Source organism: Neolamprologus brichardi, chromosome 16, assembly GCF_056152115.1.
Source record: "Neolamprologus brichardi isolate AB-2024 chromosome 16, ASM5615211v1, whole genome shotgun sequence".
Lineage (NCBI taxonomy): Eukaryota > Metazoa > Chordata > Actinopteri > Cichliformes > Cichlidae > Neolamprologus > Neolamprologus brichardi.
This window is the reverse complement of record NC_142119.1, coordinates 29852977-29873355: the sequence shown is the minus strand read 5'-3', so window position 1 is coordinate 29873355 and position 20379 is coordinate 29852977. Positions and strand designations below refer to the sequence as shown.

Here is a 20379-nt window from a genome sequence, read left to right as displayed (position 1 = left end):
CTCGGAAAGAGGAAACTGGAAGACTTGAATGGCAGGAGGAAAACAATCCTCTTGTCCTTGAATCTGTTTGACCGCAACTACTTCCTAACAGGGATGAAGGCGAAGGATGCTCAGCGGCGCGGTGCTTGTGTGCACACGTTTCTCATGTGTGGGTGTGTTTTTAGGCGTGTTGCTCTGGCACTCACTGGCCAGTAATTGCACATAATTGCATCCATTGGTGGGGGAAAAAAAGAGAAACATTAGTGAGAAATCTCTGACACCTCAGTGTTTGTCCCCTCAAGATTTAAAAAACGGACTCTTGGCGGGCAGTTGATGAAATGTTGTGTGACACATAATGTCAGGTGGTGGTGTGATGGTTACTATGGTGACTGTGGCGTTGCACCTGCTTTTTGTTCAGCTTTGGTTAGTACTGAATACGTAAACATATATACATACATGCATGCATACATGCAGTCAGGGCTCCATTGTTGAATATAGAAAGTTTTTTTTTGCGAGCCGCAGCACTGAGTGACATGTTCAGCCTCGGTGATCTACAAAGTGCAAATTTATCCGCTGCTTATAATAGTCCCCAACAAATTCACTGTTTCCACCTGTTTTCTAAAATGGAAACTGCACTACTAAAAAATATGTAAAAAATTAAAGGACTGCTTTTTAATCAGAGTGTAGCATCAAGTAATTTAAACTTCTTGAATATTGATCTGGTCGGTTACGTAACAGAGGAGGTTGTTAATCAGTTTCAGCTGATTTGCTGTTAATTAAATTGGCAACAATGAGACAACCAAAACCCTTTTAAAGGTTGAGGCCACAGACTGGTTATTTTTCCACTCTGGTTTTGCATTTGGCTCAGGTCAGTGTCAGTACTGGTAGCATGAGACAATACCTCTCCCAGCACAGTCTCAAGAGCGAGTAGGAGCTCTCAGGAGACAGACAGTTACTCCTGAAGCACATGTGACAGGCGTGAAAAGGTCTGGAGAAGCCCCAGAGAACATTACCATGCCTGTAACATCATTCGGCATGACCGGTAGCAGGTCAACAGTGATTTGGGGAGGGATGTCCATGGAGGGATGCACAGACCTTTACAGGCTAGGCAGCGGCACCCTGACTGCTATTGGTCGAAATCCTTGGATGCACTGTCATACCCTGGGTTTTCTCTCACAACGACGTCTGGCCTTATATGGCGAGAGTATCCAGGCAGTTCATAGAGAAGGAATTGATACCCCCATGCTCACCTGACCTAAATCCAAAAGAACACCTCTGGGAAATCATGGTTCAGTCCATGTTTTGCTTTCTGCCACATGTCCATTTCTCTATAGAAGGAAGCAGGTTTCCTGGATCACAAAGGAAGCGATTACGTTGTTCTTTGAGAGACGCCTGTCCAACATTGTCATGGATTTATGGCTCAGATAAAATAAATAACTCAATACAATAATAATAACTTGATGTGGAGAAAAGAGAAGCCTAACAGAATAAAAATATCTGAACACAAACCACAAGAAACACTTGCTGCTTGTTTGCGGCTCTTGTGTTCTGTGCACCACTCTTTGTCGTCTTATTAGCATTAACACACAACCCCACAAACATGAACAGTGACCAGAGGTCGTTAATTGCCTCAACAGTCTAAGTCATGGTGGCAAATTGGCAGCCACACTCAACGTCACCTTCAGACAAGCAGACAAGAAAACACTGGAGTTCAGATGATAAAGTAACAGTAACAACGAAGGACCAACAAACCATAACTACAATAACTGTCATAACATCTTAAATTAACAGATTAACATCAACATGAACAGTCCCATGAGTCTTTGCACTAGTGACCCCTCAAGGACCCCTCAAGGCTGCTACAAGATAATAAATACATTTATATTGATATTAAATGGTATTAATGTCATTCCAGATATGCTGTTGGAATGATCATAAGCATTGTTTATGCACAAATGCGCACATGTATACAAACTATGAATGAAGCTCATGCGTTCATGCACAGTGAGAGGGGAATTCTCAACCTTGGTGGAGGCATGCAGTCTCACGCCTGTTATACGGTTCTGCATTCATGTCCATTTGCATGTCTATTTGCCTACGCAGAGCCCACACAGAGGGGTATGAAACCTAAGCAGGTGCGCTTGCGTGCAGGCCTCCAAAGACCCAACAGATCGGTAGTCAACATGGATGACATTGTGTGTAAATCAAACACTGATTGAAACGTGAGCCAGAACAGGAAGGGCAGCGACGACATCAGGGATCATCAAAAACAGCAGAGATAGTGGCTCCAATAGATAGTTTTCACTTTTTTTGTACAATCCTATCTGAACCACAGTTATATTTGCCTTGTTTCATTGTTTCTTGCACTTTCATAATTAAAAACTTAGCACTGAGGTTTCCCTCAGAAGGGTTGAGCTTTTTATTAAATGATTCAATAGCTGTTACTTCGCCACAGCGCTACAGTTTATATCAGCAATAAATTAACTTCTAGAGTTTCTTATTTAATATCCTGTTAAAACTAATGGATATGGACAGTACAGTGTATATATTTGGTAGTGTATGTGTTGTTTTTTTATTCAGTATATAAAATCCTAAAATTTTCAGGCAGCCTGGATTAAAATGTAATTGTGCTTTCATTATGGGTTAGTAGAGCATATGCATGAGCTTTTAAGGGCCAACATGCAGAGACATATTTTTTACGTTATTTAGTCATTTGGGAGAAAATCGGTAAAACAATAGCTGCCTCGCAAGCTATGATATGCACCCTTGTAATTATCTGGACAGGATGCTGCATTATCTGCGCTAACGCAGACGAGGGAACAAAAGATGCCGCGGAGCACCAGAAGCCGACTGACAGGTGATCCTGCTGCGCCTCCGTCATCAGAAACTGACGTTTCTTCAGATGACGCCCGAGAGGGAGAGACGTCTATGCCGGGGGGCGTTTCTTTGCATTATGCCCCCGTTTCAAGTAGGAGGGACTGAAACAAAAAGGAAAAATGCATGAGAGGGTTGGCATGTAGCCATCAAGGATTTACAGAATTTACCACCTCAAAGAAGAGCCTGTTAAAATAAGTTTAACAGCTTGTCTCTCCGCTGCACAGGTCACTCAGGCTATTCATTATGAATGCCTCGCCAACTATTTGCTGGCCTCTGCAGCTCTCTGTAGACTCGCTCTTTCTGTTTACCCTTTGAGCGTCTCCGTCTTTCTGCTGGTTTTGTTAAATGATGAGTGTAAAATGTAGTGGCTTTTTGGACCTTTTTGCGCGTCCGGCTACAAACGATGCCAACAATGCACAAAAGCGAGAGCCGCTGCCAATCTGACGCCAACGCTCACCAACTGGACTCCGGCATTTCCTGAACGTTCAGAAAAAAAGAAAACTGAAAACTGCTCCCGAAAATGATTGGAGAGGAGCAGAAGAGGCATCAAACGGTTCAGCAACAAGGTTGTCGGTTGGGCAGTTGGATAATTGGCTAAAGCACCTTATGAAAGAACAGCTTGAAAATAAATCTAACAAAAGAAAAACCTTTGTGCAGGGTGAATGACAAATGGCAGGAAATGTCAAGCTGTGAGTTCTGGCCAGACTATAAGTATGTTCACTTGATGCTTTATGCTAGTTGAAATGTACAGTTTCTTGAAGTGAAACTCTCTGGATGTGATCAAATAAAAGTCCCTTGCATCTAAACGTATGCATAAAGGCAGCTTGTCCGTTTCCAGTCTTATGAGCGAATCCTGTAATTATGCAGTTTGGTGCACTTGTTTAAAAGAGAGCTGTCTCTTTTATACTTGATAAACGAGCTACGTAGTTTATTCAGTGCACTCAGCTATTTGTAGCGCTCCACTGACAGCAATTACGGCTACGAGCATGTTTGAGGCTCCTTCTAGCAGCAGCAGCGCACACCTGGCTTTTGAAGCACTTGTGCTCGTTGCGTATTGTCTCCTGCTGTGACAGATTGGATTGGAAAGGGTTGGTAAATTGCAGTCTATGTCTAAACTGATTTACAGCTGGGTTCAGGTGCTTTGTGGCGGTTGAAGACATTCAGAGGTGTATCACAAAGCTCAGAAAGTGTATTTTGGGAGAAATTAACGTAATGCGCTCCCAAAAAAAGAGTCTGACTAACTTTAATGCTGATGATTGAATTTTGAACAAATTACAGCAAGTATATCTAAACGTTTTAACTGCCCTCTTCAACTGTTTCCTGTACTCTCCCCGTGAGAGGTGCTGAAACGAGTATAAAGAGATGCAAAATGACCACAACAAGTATCTTTTTTAAAAAAAATTGTGTTTTGTGTCTCCTTGTTAAAGCCATGTGTTTGGCTCTTATGTTGGAAAAGCTCCTAATCGGTCAAGGTTGGGCCCTACTCGAGTCTCAATGGTGCCACCGATGAATGCACTCTGACGTTTTTAGAAGCACAGTGAGCTTTAGTTTCAGAAAACCAGGGGGCACCACAGCCCCCACATTACATGACCTTCAATGAGGAATCCTCAAAAAGCTTTTATGCACAGTGGTAGTGAGAGTGGGCATGCAGGCTGGTTGTTTTTGTTGCTTTAAAATGCAAGTAAACACTCAGTGTGAATAATTGGGAATCTTCAGAAGAGAAAAGGACGTGGTGTGGAGCAAAGGTGTGATCTGCTGTCATCATAGACTGTCACATCCGTGTAACGGCCTTTAATTATCACGTTTAATTTCACTGTCGCAGTCTCATCATCATCATCTTCATCTGCCCTTTCCATTTATCCCCCACTCAAGACCTTGAGGTTTTGCAGACAGGAGACTGTGACATGATGTTAACTTGTCAGCTATTTTGAACGTACAAGGTCGCGAGGGAATGAGGCCTAGCAACCACCTGTGGCTAGACTGTTTGCCTTCAAAGTTTTCGAACATGTTGTTTTCAGCTCCGAGGCACAACATTTACTTCAAAGGTGAGCCGTCTCCAGTTCTCCTTTCCATCGTGCTTTTTCAAGGTTTACTACTCCTCAGCTAGTAGTTTGTTAGCAGTCTGCAAACACACAGTCTGCTAGCAACCAAAGCAATCACCAGGAAGTTTCTTCTGCAGCAACATCTGATATCAGCTGATATCACCCTATTAGAGCACTTCGCTCTCGCTCTGCAGGCCTACTTGTTGTTCCTAGAGTATTTAAAAGTAGAATGGGAGGGAGAGCCTTCAGTTTTCAGGCCCCTCTTCTGTGGAACCAGCTTCCAGTTTGGATTCGGGAGACAGACACTATCTCTACTTTTAAGATTAGGCTTAAAAATTTCCTTTTTGCTAAAGCATATAGTTAGGGCTGGACCAGGTGACCCTGAATCCTCCCTTAGTTATGCTGCAATAGATGTAGGCTGCCGGGGGATTCCCATGATGCATTGAGTTTTTCCTTTCCAGTCACCTTTCTCGCTCACTATGTATTAACAGACCTCTCTGTGTTGAATCATATCTGTTATTAATCTCTGTCTCTCTTCCACAGCATGTCTTTTATCCTGTCTTCCTTCTCTCACCCCAACCGGTCGCACCAGATGGCCCCGCCCCTCCCTGAGCCTGGTTCTGCCGGAGGTTTCTTCCTGTTAAAAGGGAGTTTTTCCTTCCCACTGTCACCAAAGTGCTGCTCATAGGGGGTCATATGATTGTTGGGTTTTTCTCTGTATCTATGAAGTGCCTTGAGGCGACTTTTGTTGTGATTTGGCGCTATATAAATAAAATTGAATTGAATTGAATCAACCAACATTAGGAAACCACTACCGACCAGTCGGGGAATACATGTTTCCCTAGCAACTGGTGGCTGTATCGTGTCCCATATGGAGGACATCTCACGAGCAATGTACTCATGATGTCAGAAAACCTCAGTATAAAAAGCAAATAAAAGTAAGAAAGCAAGCATCTACAGCAGTCTGAAGTCTGACCTTCTAACAGAGATTATTCATGAATACCTCATTAAGTGAAACTTGTATCTAAAATGCAACCGTTTAGATATATAAGATAGAAAATAAGGAAATGCATTGCAAGTCCACTTCAAACAGGCTGAAGGTAGGAATGTGTGCATTCACCCAAGTTCTCAAGAGGTTAAAAACAGTTTCTGGTAGTTGTAAACTGATTCTTCTGAAATGTGCACTAAAGATGCCTGCAGTTCAATAAAAATGTGTGTGTGTTGTTTGAGTTACACGTCAATAAAATGTGGATAACAAAGACTTTCCTCCGCTTACAGAATCTGTGTGTCTGAATCATGATTAAGCAGTTGAGTCATTGTCTTTGTTGTAGATGAAATCAGTCTGGAGGGGATGGTGGTGCACCGAGCTGAATGCAGACCAGTCGTCACTGACAGCTACATGAAGCTGAAGAAGTGAGTGAATGCTGAAATTTCTCTTCCAAATGCTGCAGTTTGAAAGCTGTTAAATTCATCTTGCATGAGATGATGTAATCCCCAAAACTTAAACATTACAGTGGTTCTTATTGCAGTCGATTAGAATAATATACAGACGGAAAGGAGAGTTAGGAACTCTATCGAGGAGGTAGGTGTATCATTGTCACATTCTACAACCAAGAGATGCCTTCAAGAATGGAAATACAGAGAGTTTGCAGCAAGGCACTACAAGCTGGTTACACTCAAGAAGTCCAAATTAGACTTTGCCAGAAAACATCTAAAAACAAAGTTCTGGGAAGAAAAAAAAAAAGATGAAGCCACGATTAACTTGTACTAGAATTAGGAAAGAGAAAAGTATGAAGAAAGATGGAAACAGGTCAAACCATGTCATCTGTCAAACATGCTGGCACGGGCATGTACATGGCTGCCAGTGGAACCGGATCACTGGTGTTTATTGATGACAGGCCTATAATCTCTGCTCAGGTTCAGAGCAAATAAGTTGAAGGCATTAGATACAAAACTGAATGCAGAAAAAACAACAAACAAGCGGCAACTGAAGGTGGCTGCAGCAAATCCCTGGCAGAGCATCTTATCTCAGAACACGGCAACTGATTGGTGGTGTCCCTGGGTTCTAGACTTGATTGTATAAAAAACAATCCTCATGTTTAAAATTCTGTTAGTTTGCCTAATTACTTTATATTACTGTATAAAAATATAAAAACAGTCGCTGCAAGTTCAGGGAAGTCGGATACATTGTGGTCCATCAAACGCAGATATTTTAGAGGTGCACTGGTAACAAAGTATGACATTTGGAGAGCATCAAACACAAATGTACGTCAAACACACAAAGCAGTAAGGGTGTTATTTGTTGTTTTGGAAGCGTGCTGTTGAATTAGCTTCTTTCACCCCTGAAAAGCACAAAATCTATTCAAGTGTTGTGAATTAATTCCAGCGTGAGTAGACAAGTTGGCAGCGTGTTGACAGGATCACGACGGCAACTGTTAATTTGTGTACACTAAACACTCGAGTCCACTCTGGCTGTTTTTTTGGGGGTTTTTTTAATTTTATTTTTTATTTCCGAACTGGTTTCTGTCTCCTCTTCATTGGATTATGTTATTCCAGCCAGAGTTGGAGGATGGCATTGCTATAGCAACAGCATCACTGTGGCAGATGCACTGCTACAATCCAACCAAAGGCAAACACAAAACACAGCAGTGTGTGAGACGCTTCCTCTGTCGACCATCAAATCAGCGAGGCACATTAGAACAAACAGAAAGCACCTTGAAAACTGAAGTGCAAAAAAGCAGTCTTACGTCCTCTGTCCCTAACATGGCCGGCGTGTGTTCATAACAAAGCTGAGATCCTCCTTAGACATTACAGGATGGCAGTATTTATCTAACACAGAGCACGGAGCGAACTTAGATCTGTCTGATTTGTACTTCGACACAAACTTGAGAAGAAAATTCTTCACTTTTGGATCCAGTTTTTTAATCTCCCAGCAGCTGACAAATGGCCCTCCATCATTTCAGGCTACAGGATAATGAAGGACATTATGTTGTCATGGTGGCGTCTGTGTGTGTGGACACAATTCAAGAATAGTTTCGCTACATTTTCAAGTGATTATATGAAGCTCTTTGCTACCTTTTTCCGGTACATTAGTGAAAATATTCAATCGAATAAATGTATGCATTAGATCCAATTAGATCATTATTGGGTTTATTTATAAATGGGGAGGACAATCGGCTTCGCTAATGGCAGCACTGAAGCAGGAGTGCTTGTGGCCAATATCAGTTATCACAGTGATTATGGCAGGACATCAGGGAGGCAGAGTGCTTTGCTGTTTGATTTGATGGTCAAACTATAATAAAAAATGTGAGTCAAGATTAATGAAAGTCAAAAAAATAAATAAATAGAAAGCAGGATATCTTCAAGCAAAGCAGCTGCCATTACTTGTTTGCTTAGCTCAAGCCCAAGGTGATGACAGTTGTGTTTTGTGCCAACAGGCCAATCTGTCAGCTGAGATCACATTAGACGTTAGAGCACAGATGATAGAGGAAACTTTCTCTGTGTGTGTGTGTGTGTGTGTGTGTGTCAGATTGCAGATTAAAGAGTCCATCAAGCCTCAGCGTTTGTCACAGCAGCTGGAGAGAGCCGTCACCACCATCTTCAAGCCTGTGGCCAACCATGATTTCAATGTGAGAAATAATATCAGCAGTCCTTGCATGCATGTGTCTGTAACTAGTTTGACTCATTGTATCACTTGTTTGATAAAATGGTTTTAATCCTGTAAAGTCTGGTGCAAAGTGCAAGAAAAGTGCCAAAAAAAAAGAAGAAATTGAATATTAACGTGTATGTGTGAGTTTTAATTTGTATTACTGTTTGCTGCTCACAGTAGCAGGGCAAGGAAAAAATACCACTGTTGATGTAGAGGTCTTAAAAACTCATGGATCTAATATGATACACTATAAGCTGTTGTGCTGACGTAATGTTCCCAGCTGCAAGGTCGTCTTTCATAAAGTAACTTAAAAGTCTCTCTCAACGAGAATGAATCACATCAAACTTCAGACAGCACAGTTTGAAATGTATTAATGACCCAGTCTTCATTCACACAAGAAGATAATAATTTTCTTTGTGTTTTCTTTAATGCATTTTGATCTTCTAATGGTTCGCTTGCTGAACTTGATTCTCCATCAGCACCTTTACTTTTCAGTATTAAGTTCTTTCCCAGCTAAAGACAAAATATAAGATGAGTTCAGGAAGGAACTTTTTTTTGTTTTTTAATTCCTCAGCTTTGTTGTATTTGTTCAGTTCCATCTTAAAATATAAATATTTCATGGAAATTTTAAACTAAATTACTAAAAAACAGCTAAAAATGCATTTTATAAAAGTGCATCTTATTGCATTCTTTTACAGGATTAAGGGGAATTCTATTAAATTATATTTTTATCTATTATAAGTTTTGGAAATTTTACAGGAACTGTTTGTATCCAGATCTTTCACGTGTTAGGTGAATGTCTTAACCACTACGATGTGCTAAAAAAGGTTAAATAGTTCAGTTAAATTTTTTTTTAAAATAAACAAGACTTCTCGTTTCCCACCTGCAGTACCTTCACGGCCCACCAAGAAGTTGCAGCCCACACTTTGCGAATCACTCGCCTGTATTTAAAAAAAAAAACACACACACACATATATATATATATGTGTGTGTGTGTGTTGTTGTGAAGACCTGTGTATGTTTTTTGATTCGCTACGATAACACTGGGAAAATGCACCACCTAGCAAACAATATGTGTTTGTATATATATATATATATATATATATATATATATATATTGTGTGTGTGTGTGTATATATGTATATGTACTTTTTGTAATGTAACCTCCTGAAGGGAATAATTATGGTATGAAAGGTATTTTACCTTCTGTAGGTCACAATTTTATTCATATTTTAAACTAACAGGTTTTCATAGACTGTACATAAAAGATGGACATCCATTGGCTTGTGATGTCCATTTGAGTGTTTTGATCATAACCATTTAACTTTGATTGGTGAAACTTGGATCACAGCATTTCAACAAAGCATAATCCGCTTTATTGGTTAAATTAGAAGATTTTACTGGAAGAAAATCATTCTGTATTAAGGAAAATTTAATGAGCAACAAAGACTTAATAAAAACCTGTTTAAGGTTTTAAGATTATTTCTTCAGGTCAAGTGACCAGTCAGGTCATTTCCTCATAGTTATTTTTGCAGCCAAAAAAGTCGCCCCCTGCTGGCCGTTTGAGAGAATGCAAGTTTAAGCTCCACTTTTGCATTTTTCAGATACAGCCGCTAGACCCATCTGTGATCTGTATTTTCTGTGGTCTTCCAGGTTAATTGCCTCTGGCTCATTTTCCCCTTTGGTGGGGTTAATTAATGGTGATATGACCTCAGAACCTGTTCCAAGATAACAACAAGGTGCTTCCAGGTTTAGGTCCTAGACTTTGGCTTTCAGTAATGCATTTTGGTTCAGTTTGAATTCTATGTGAAAACTAAACAAGCCAAGGGGGGAATGCAACAAGTGTGCCATCAGTTGCTGATTCAAATCAGGAGAAAACAGTCAGTGCACAATTTTTGGTGTTTAAATCCAACTGAAATGATCTTAGCTGTCTTTAGTCTGGCTATATTATATAGTATTTTCACTGTCATTAATGTTACTGTCATCAGTTTTAATAATGAGTTTGGGTCTAAGGTGGAGTATGAGAAGAAAAAGAAGACTGAAGGGAAGATGGTGAGAGCTGAACGTCAGCTCGTGTTGGACATGCTCTTCTCGGCCTTCGAGAAGCACCAGTATTACAACATTAAGGCGCTGGTGGACATCACCAAACAACCTGTGGTGAGCAGCGTGCACGCACACAAACCCATGTGAAACAGGCAACATGTACACACACTCAAACATGCACACATGCAACAGCATCACTGTAAAAAGCATAAAAAAAAACAATACACCTGCCCACTATCCACCTTGCTTTGTTAAATTTGAACAAATCGCCCACGGTGTGACGTTCATGCCTGTTCACACTATCTGTTGTGGCTGAAATTTGGGCCAACGTGTGCACACACACACGCACACATGGCATGAATCGATACAGTGCAGTGGATTCGTTCCAGCACGCAGTGAACAGAAATGTGTAGGTGCTGATGAGACCTTTAGGTCCTCCTCTCCCTCTGATTGCATCTGATTGCATAACCAGTGGCTGAGTAGGAGTCAAACGCCCCAATACACTCCACACCATCATTTCTCTCCTAAAGCACTTGGCTAGCACTCAAATTAACTGAACTAAAGTAACCGAAATGCCCATTATGAAAAGTCTTGAAGCACATTACGGTTATTCATCAGTTGGCGGCCACGTCTTTACAAGCTCAACAGAGACACCTGCTGGTCATTGCAGAGGATTGTCTGATCTACCAAAGAGTAGCCCCTGCTTGTGAGTTCATGCCTGCTGATTAAACCAAAAGTCAATGTTAGCGCATGATTTAAAGTAAGAAGAAACAGCTTTTTGGCCACTTGTTTCAAATAATGAGTCAGTGTATGTACTTGTTTGATATGATCCTTAAATAAGTTTGTTACAATTGCAACAGTATGCTACAGGTGCTTTTGAAAAAAGAATTAAGGAAAAGCATATCAGGTCCACTCTTAACCCTCTGACAGCTAAACCAGGGTTGTTTTTGTGCCTAAAGGGGAATATTTGCTCACTGCACTTGTCTTTGTAGCTGGTTGTTGATTATTAGGGTTATCCAGTTGCCTAGGGTAACCTACTACGTATTTGCCACCCTGTCATATGTCAATCAGTGGCAGTTTTCCTGAAGACACTTCAGTCGCTTACCTTGAGGTTCAGAAAAGTTTGACTCGGTACCCACAAACTGCAGCTATTTCTGTTCTGTTGTCAGTTGAAGTTGCTGATGTCATCTGCTTTTTGTGGTTTCTAGTTTCTGCTGTTCGCTTCCTGCGTGAACGCCCCTGAACCAAGAAATGGATTATACCTAACCTTAGACTAACTACCTCTACCAGTGGAGCTCTTTTTAGTACTCTGGGAATATACTTGATCCATAACTGAAGGGAAAAAAAGGACACCGGAAGCCAGAAATCTCATATTCTTATAGCATAGAGTGATTGTGGAAACAGATCGGTGATTTATTAGACCCCACAATATTTCCCCTGTGGATCTCAGGGGAAATTTTCTAAACAGTGGTCACCACCATAGTGGCTCGGGTCCATCATGAGGAGATCGAGAGACACGCTCTCTCTCATATGCGCTGGGTTTCCTCACAGTTCAACAGCTCACCTGGGAGGGGCCATAGACACGTGCCTAAATCACCTGAGCTGGCTTCTTTGGATGCGAAGAAGTTGTGGCTCTTCTCTGAGCCATTTGTGAGCTCCACACCCCTGTATGTGGGACGGCCCTCCTGTGGAACCACAACATGCAGGAAGAGGCACGTGGATTTGGAGTATTATGGATCAGGCAGCAGACAAAGGCAGGGAGTCAATCACCAGCTCCCAGTAGTGTCCTATACTAATAACTGGTACTTAAAGATAAATATGAGGCCAGTACCGGTTTAGCAACTGGTTTAGAACAAGCACAGGAGAAAGTGGGTGTGAACTGAAAAATGAAGGTGCAATTTTGTCTTTGTGTGGGTTAAAGTAACAAGGTGCAAATGTTTGCTCTTTGTGCTCAGTTAGTTACAAATTGTCCACCAAATCATGCAACACATCTGTTTAAATGCACCATGTTTCAAGCTGCTTCTTGTGTCTGGCACAGACCTACCTGAAAGAAATCATGAGGGAAATCGGCACATACAACAGCAAAGGCGTTCACAAAAGCACCTGGGAACTGAAGCCGGAGTACCGACACTACCAATCTGACGAGGAGGAGATGCAGACCACCTAGGCCGAGCCAGAGTCCACTGAAGTATCTTCTGGGCCTCAAATTTGCAATAAATTTGTTTTTTTATGTTGACAGAATTATGGGGAGAAAAAGCTTTGTGTGCACTCAAACATAACTAATATGGCACGATGGTGTAAAATCTTTATTTTTGTGGTAGGATAAATTTTTGTGTATTCCAAGAAAGAAATAAACGTCCTCTGCTGAGGAAAACAAAGGTTAATGGGCAAACTGGCTCAAAACTTCTAGTAATGCTGCCTCTTTCTAGGAGTGTTACTATGGCAACTGTGAACAGCCTTAAACAATGAATTACACCAGCTGCTGCTGCTGGTCTGACTGCACCCCAGCTATTAAATGTGTGTCAGCGGGTCTCATTCCCATTAGTTTCAAGTGAGATCAGGAGTGAGCACAACTTTTTTTTCTCCTTTTTTTTTTTTTTTAAAGCCATGCAATTCGGTTTTTGTAATTAACAAAAGTATTAACTCTTCTGTAACCAGCTTATTTTTTCAAAATGTGATCTCATCTTCACACAAGTCACAAGTATAGACAAACACACTTTAATAGAATTATTGTCTTTTACTTTTACCTCTTTTATTTTCCCCCACCAGCACAGTGCAAAGCAGTTCTGCTTTGGTTGCTTTTGAGGTTTGAGACCCTTTGAAAATGCCACATAACAGCAGTTGGGGTAACATCCATGGGGAAGAAGACAAAAAAAAACATGTTTGCGAATCCTTGGTGGATTTCTTCTGATAACCTCTCTCTTAGCTCTCAGCCTGGCAGTTTTGTGGTACCATGACAGTGCCAACTCTACATTAAGAGCTGCTAGTGTGTTGGTGTAGAAGAGAAGAGTTAAGTTACAGTCCAGACACCCTTCAGAGAGAACAGATTTCCCCTGCTTATACCCTCAATCTCCTTTAATTCACTGCCCACAGCTCATGACTGTGGGTGAGGAATGAAGATGTACAAGTCAATTAACAGCTCTGCTTTCACACTTACTGCATCATCAAAAACAAAAACATGGGTGCAGTTTGTTTTAGAAATGAAGCCTATGTATTAGTCTTAAATATGCATTCTGTATGAAGGCCACTAGATGGTGATAGCTGTGATTGCAGACATTACCAATCCTATAGAAGTCTACAGGAAAACCTTTTGTCTTGTCAAACCTTGCAACACGTGTCAGTTTCTTTAAAAGACAGTACATATGGTTTATTTAAGGTTATCATCTAGTTGAGACTAAAGACCACCTTAGATAAACTTAACAAATATATTAGATGTCTGTGCTGTCCTAACAACCAGGTAATTTGATAGTTAGCTACACACGTTTCTTTGTACTGCAGTCCTTCAGCAATGGATTAAACTGCAGATCACTAGGCTGCTCTGAATCACTACTGTAAAACTATGGATGATCAACATAAATTAAGTCATTAATAAAATTGGTAATTGATATTTTATTACTGACATTTAATGTCACTAAATTTGGCACTTGTTGCCCTACATATTACCTTCACACATTTAACACCAATCTCATCAGCAACTTCTCATTCAGTAAATTGCATTCAACATACACCCGAGCTTGGGTCAACAGCCGCAAGCACTTTAGTTCACTCCTGAACAACCTCTGTACTACCAGCTCTAGTCGTTCTACTACTAATTTGTGTTTATTCATTACTTTGTATGGCAGCATCTTTTCTTGAATTTCGCTTTTATACATAAGACTCCTTTTATACATGAAGCTCACACATTACATTGCCAGCAGCTACTGGCTGTGACTGTTCTGCACTTCACAAAAATCTGAGAATCAAAAAGGTGAATGAGAAAACCCAAGGACAACTGCACATGAGATCAGCTTGTCAACGCTACAAAAGCATCTTTTCAAGCAATTCAAAAGGGATATTCTGAAATCCAACCTACAAACTGCCTCTTTGCAGCACCAGAAGTGAAGCTTGACACAGAAATGCAGAGAAATGAAATGGAAAGTTGTGGTACTCGTTTTTATTCATTTTCAAATTAAACCATAAGTCTTTTTTGTAGATGGAATCTTATTTAATGCAACCACAAACCCAAACTCAAAGGGGTCTGGTGATGCCAACCTGTATGGATTGTTGCTAAAACAGTATGCAGACAGAAGGAAAACAAACGTCTTCTTTCAGCCAGTCAGAGCTTTGCTCGCTGTCCAAGCCTTTTTGTTTCAATCACAAAAACTGGGCCAATCCTGGGACAAAAATCAAACACTCCAAAAGCCAAAAAAGAAAAGGTTAAAAACTGTATTTGGTGACTAATCATGTTTGATTCACCCCCCAGGTTTGGGAGCGGTTCTGTGGGCCGTAATGTGAATATTTAAGAAATTGGACAATGTTTCTGTTCAGGCATGATGCAAGGTAGTGCTCCTCCAGTCTGCTTTGTAGGCCATTTTGGAAGCAGCAGTCAGGTGAACAGCAGATGTAATTCCAGGTAGTTACTGTTTGAAAGAGAGGAACAGTGTGTAGTTATTAAATTTAACCATCTACACCCAAGTGGACAGCAGGCATGATTTTACAAACACGGAACATTCATTTAGAAATCCAGACTGAATTAGTGTGTACTGTGGCATACTGATGTTCTCCAGCAGAAACACTTTGTAGTTTGAGAACTGTATCAAGTCTTTCCCACTTCATAGCACTTACGCATTTTTCGATCTCCAGGCCATCTTTGAAGAAAAGCATGAATGGTGTGATGCCATCCTCACGGTAGTCCAGCAGACCAACCATGCCCTCTGGGTTCATGGACTCTCCTGTGAAAAACTGCAAGCAAACAGCAACCATTAGATCTTCCTCTCAGTCGTACAGAAAGTCTTTCATTAAAAAAAGAAGTTCAGATTACAAAGATTTGCAACTCTTAAACCCATAATTTATTCACAGTAGAACACAGAAAATGCCCAATTTTTAAAACTAATAAAATCTAATTTCAAATTTGGCAGCTTTTCTTGAATTTGATGGCAGGGACAAGTCTCCCCATCACCCCCAAATGTACCTTCATTGAGTCTCAGATTAGGTACGTTTTAATAACAAGCTTCGGGATGCTGGCTGTCAGCCACAGAACTGACATGTTTATTTCAAACAAGCAAGCTGGTTAAACTTGTCTTTTTGACACTACTTGACATCTAGACTGGGTGCTGCTGTTAAGTATTCACACTACGTTACCACACACAGTCTATAAAGCTACAAACTGACAAATGATAGAGGCAAATCCACCTCCAGGATGAAAACATTAGCAATTGATGATGACTCACAAAAGAAAAACCTGTCAGCTGAGATTCTCCCATAAACTGAATTCTCCTGGTGCCAACATGGTTATTGCCACAGTTTTCAGAGCTTCAGCTGCATGATTCAACTCAAGTGTTGTATAGACACACACTCCGAAAGTGACATGCAGGCCTTCCTACAAGACTTGAAAATGTCACTCAGACTCAAATTCCACCCATTGTCTACACTCCTCACCCTTCCCGTTGGCTTTTAAGGGTTTCCAAAAATACTGTAGTTACTGTATTCGCAAAGCAAAACTTTATATTTGGTGTGAACACTGTTTAAAATGCCATTTCATCTCTGTATAGCTACCTGGTAGTTCTTGATGTTTCCCAAGATTTTCTTGACTTCTGGTTGGATGTCAGCCATAAAGCTCTCCACTCTATCTGGTTTGGTCTCTTGCAGCTTGGCTTTAACACTAGACATGCAAACAGACACGTTCACTTAACAGAGCTGAAGAGCATTCAAAACCAGAACTCCTCCTCACTGGCACATCAAGCTACTCACGCCTTCACATAATCCTTAATGTAAGTCATGTACTGCTTCTTGTCAAAGCCCGTCTCCTGCAGTTTGTGGTTCAGGACGATGTCGACACCGGAGATTGTGGAAGACTCGTTGCCCTCGGTTGCTTCCTCGGCAGAAGCGTTGGCTGCAATTAGAGAATCATCGAACCCTTCTGTCCTGGTGACGGTCTGTAGTTGAGGAGAGGAAGAAAAAAAGAAAAAACAATTATTACTGGTGCATCATAGCAAGGGCAATAGTAAATGATTGGGAAATACCAATAGATCAGTTGGCCTCATATTGAGTATTTTTGAGCCATTTAAAAATGTATAACTAACAAGAACAGCCGGCTGAATTAAATGTCGTAGCCTGCAACAGTTTCCCAACCTCTTCGAGGCTAAACCTCATTACTACAGTATTCGTCATTATACCTGAAGCCCAGTTTATCTGTTGCATTTATGTACTTATGGAAAAAAAAAAAGCACACACATAAATACAGCCCTTCCACATATACATCTTAAAATTTACAACAGGATATTATTTAGCAAAACCGTGATCTGCCATCCTGATCTGAATGGTGTCTTTTTTTGTTTAAACCTAAAAATGTTACTTTTTTTATTAACTTAAAAACAAAGCTTTATTTAAGTATTTGCTTGGAAACTACTTCACCAAATTTCATTGACTAATTTTAAAGTATGCTTAAAGACAAACACCAAGCTAACATGATACTTCAAACTGTTCTAGCATTTAAATTTTTTTTTGTCTGATTCTGAGGCAGGTCGAGGACCTTGTAGTTACGCTATTGGAGACCTGCAACTATGAGTCATCTTCAGTCATAGTCAATATGACGTCATGGAAGTACAGCCAGAAATCACATGACTCACTCCAAAAAACATCTACCAATCTACTTTAAACATAGGTAGTGGCCCATCCCGAATAATAATACAAAAGCTGTAAGAGAAATGACAAAACTGGGGAATAAATTTAAAAAGAGCGTACGCTTTATTTGTCAATTACCATATGATCGTGTCCCGGTGTTTTAGATGCAAGCTCAGCCAAGACAGAAACAAATAAAATGCTAGTACCTTTATTTTTTCCCCACCCCCCTTTGTGGTCAGCTTTCCCCACCCCCATTTTCTCTTTTTGGGTGTGTGTGTTGGTATTTGTCCCTCAAATTCCAATTGCTTTGTTTACAATAAAGAGTTATCTTACATATCCATTCCAACAGCTTCAGCAGTCTTCTTCCAGTAATTAGCTGCTTCTATGTTACATTAATACGATGATTATTATTCATTAGATTGAGATAATGATGGCTACTCTCTCAGTAATGAACTCAAAAAGTGGTTAAAAAGTAGCCAGAAGCCACTCACGGCAGGAATGCACAGTACTGAAAAGGCCAACACAACAGTCTTGGGCTGTATTGATCTAACGTGTTGTTACATTTCTAGTGAGGTCTGCATCAGATAACGGTTTAATTTCCCACCAAAGCATAAATCCCCAATAAGGGAGCAGCTTAAAGCAGCTACTTATTCTCTGAGGTTTTATTAAAACACCTTCGTTTTGGGTGTATGCCAACTACACTTTAAATTTCGCTGCAAAGCAGCAATGAACAAGCTGTTGGAAAAGGGTGAAACTGGCTAAATCCTCTGTTGAACATGTGGTGTCGAACTCACCTTTCCTTCAACCTCAAAGAAGATCCCGTTTTCACTTTCTTTGACTTTAAAGGCATCTGAGAACATCTCATCACCTGTAGAAGGAAAAGGGAGGAAGGAACATATTACAACACTCCAAGCTAACATCATCATTTAAAAGAACAGAAGCAGCAGCAGAGGCTAAAAAGTTATCCACAATTTAAGGCTGAATCTTGTGCGATTAAAATAAAATGTGAGGCGTAGTGGCGGGGAAACACCAACAATGGCAAGTCTAGAAAAATCTGCCGGACAAAAATAAAACTGCAGCAGAGGGGGGGATGCTGAAAGGCCACATTCACCACGTTACTTTACCATGACGAACCCCAACAGGAATAGCCCCAACCCCCGGCAACTACCAAGCTACCTCACCGGTAACTGAGCCGGTGCTCTTTTAGACTTTTATAAAACTTTAATTGAGCCGAAGTGTGGGCAAAGCTAAAAGCTAACCGGCCACAATCACCGGCTAGCCTAACAGGGTGGCTAACTCCACATACTCTTCTGATTGAGTTAGCATCTGGCTAGCTAGCGCTAACTTCCGAACCATGACAACACGAGTTAGCTCGTTAGTGTGACCAACTCTCACCTATAACATCACAACCAACGTGAAATAACACACGCGACCGTCACGTTACCCGGTCAGCGTGAAAGAAGACACGTAAAAAGGTCACTCACCGCTGATAAGGTCCCTGTAGATGATCATTTTGCTGCTTCGGTGTTAATTCTTCCCAGAGACAGAGAGCAGGCCAACCGCCCAAACAGCACGGGAGAGGAAAAAGACCGATCAGGCCGTGAGGCGCTACATTTACATCCTGCTGACGTCACTGTGGGTCGGCTCCTGCTCCGGGTTCTGCCGCCACTTGTGGGTGCAGTGGTCAGACGTGGTACTACAGCTATTCTGAACTAGGAAATTCTGGATCATGAGAGCACAAAAGGGGCAGCTTGTAGAATCTGTTGCATGATCTGAAGCTCTTCTGAGGCTCTTTCTTTGAGATTTTCCCCATGTGACAACCTCCATGGTGGACAAATTCTCATTTCAAGAATCATCTTTACACAATCATTGAATATCAGTCGGCAATCGCCCCCAGGAACCATTAGTTGCTGGGGGAAGATGTGTGTTCCCTGACCAGTTTACAAGTTGTTCCTGGGGAGAATTAAGGGGTGCTGCAGCAAAAGCCTTTAGATTTCTTTTGTTGTTAGCAGTTACTGGTGTAGCTTGCATGAAAGACACCAACCTGAGGAATTGCAAGGAGGTTTTTGGTGTAGTACCATATTTGTTGCAGCCAGTTCTAACTAGCAATTGGCAGCAAACTACAACCATAGTTTTCAGGGGGGTTGCTTGTCTCTAGCCCTGTGTCACTGGGGCTTTATGTTTTGTGCATGACAGATTACAAAAATGCCCAAACTTCTTTTTAATGCTGCAATTATCTGACTAGCTTTATGGCTTAACTCAACACTCAACCATTGAGTCTAGAGTGGATCTTTTATATACAGGTTGTAGACCAGGGGTGGGCAATTCCAGGCCCAGACGGCCAGTGTCCTGCAGGTTTTAGATCTCACCTTGGGTCAACACACCTGAGTCACATGATTAGTTCGTTACCAGGCCTCTGGAGAACTTCAGGACATGGTGAGGAGCTAATTTAGCCATTTAAATCAGCTGTGTTGGTTCAAGGACATCTAAAACCTGCAGGGACACCGGCCCTCGAGGCCTGGAGTTGCCCACCCCTGCTGTAGACAACTTAATGCACAGGTGTCGAACTCCAGGCCTCGAGGGCCAGTGTCCTGCAGGTTTTAGATGTCCTTGATCCAACACAGCTGATTTAAATGGCTAAATGACCTCCTCAACACGTCTTGAAGTTCTCCAGAAACCTGGTAATGAACTAATCATTTGATTCAGGTGTGTTGACCCAGGGTATTATCTAAAACCTGCAGGACACCGGCCCTCGAGGCCTGGAGTTCGACACCCCTGACTTAATGCAACTACTCGCTTTAAGGTTATACTACTTTAAGCTCTGAATTAAAAATACCAGTGGTAATGGAAAGAAAGAGTGCAAGTTTCCAGTTTCCAAATAGTTTGATGCTCATCCACGTTGTCACATTAAATACCTGAATGCAAAATCTTTTAAGTGGTGAAATAAAGTCCATAGAAGTCTAAAAA

At 41.1% G+C, this 20379-nt stretch overlaps 2 protein-coding genes across 2 annotated transcripts in view; one reads left to right on the top strand and one right to left on the bottom strand.

Annotated features, from left to right (window-relative positions):
• LOC102794551 (general transcription factor IIF subunit 2-like) overlaps window positions 1–12757 on the top strand; it is a 67824-nt gene extending 55067 nt beyond the window's left edge. Inside the window, exons 5-8 of the mRNA XM_006802404.2 lie at window positions 6230–6311; window positions 8428–8527; window positions 10561–10704; window positions 12629–12757. Coding sequence (XP_006802467.1) covers window positions 6230–6311; window positions 8428–8527; window positions 10561–10704; window positions 12629–12757 — 455 coding nt within the window. The remainder of the gene's footprint in view (window positions 1–6229; window positions 6312–8427; window positions 8528–10560; window positions 10705–12628) is intronic.
• Window positions 12758–14728: 1971 nt separating this feature from the next.
• tpt1 (tumor protein, translationally-controlled 1) lies at window positions 14729–19053 on the bottom strand. The gene is made up of 6 exons (XM_006802402.3): window positions 18897–19053; window positions 18207–18280; window positions 16540–16724; window positions 16345–16450; window positions 15415–15531; window positions 14729–15209 (listed from the first exon to the last, which is right to left on the bottom strand). Exons 1-6 carry the CDS (start codon window positions 18922–18924, stop codon window positions 15207–15209), a joined length of 513 nt encoding a protein of 170 aa, XP_006802465.1. The 5' UTR covers window positions 18925–19053; the 3' UTR covers window positions 14729–15206.
• Window positions 19054–20379: the final 1326 nt, after the last annotated feature.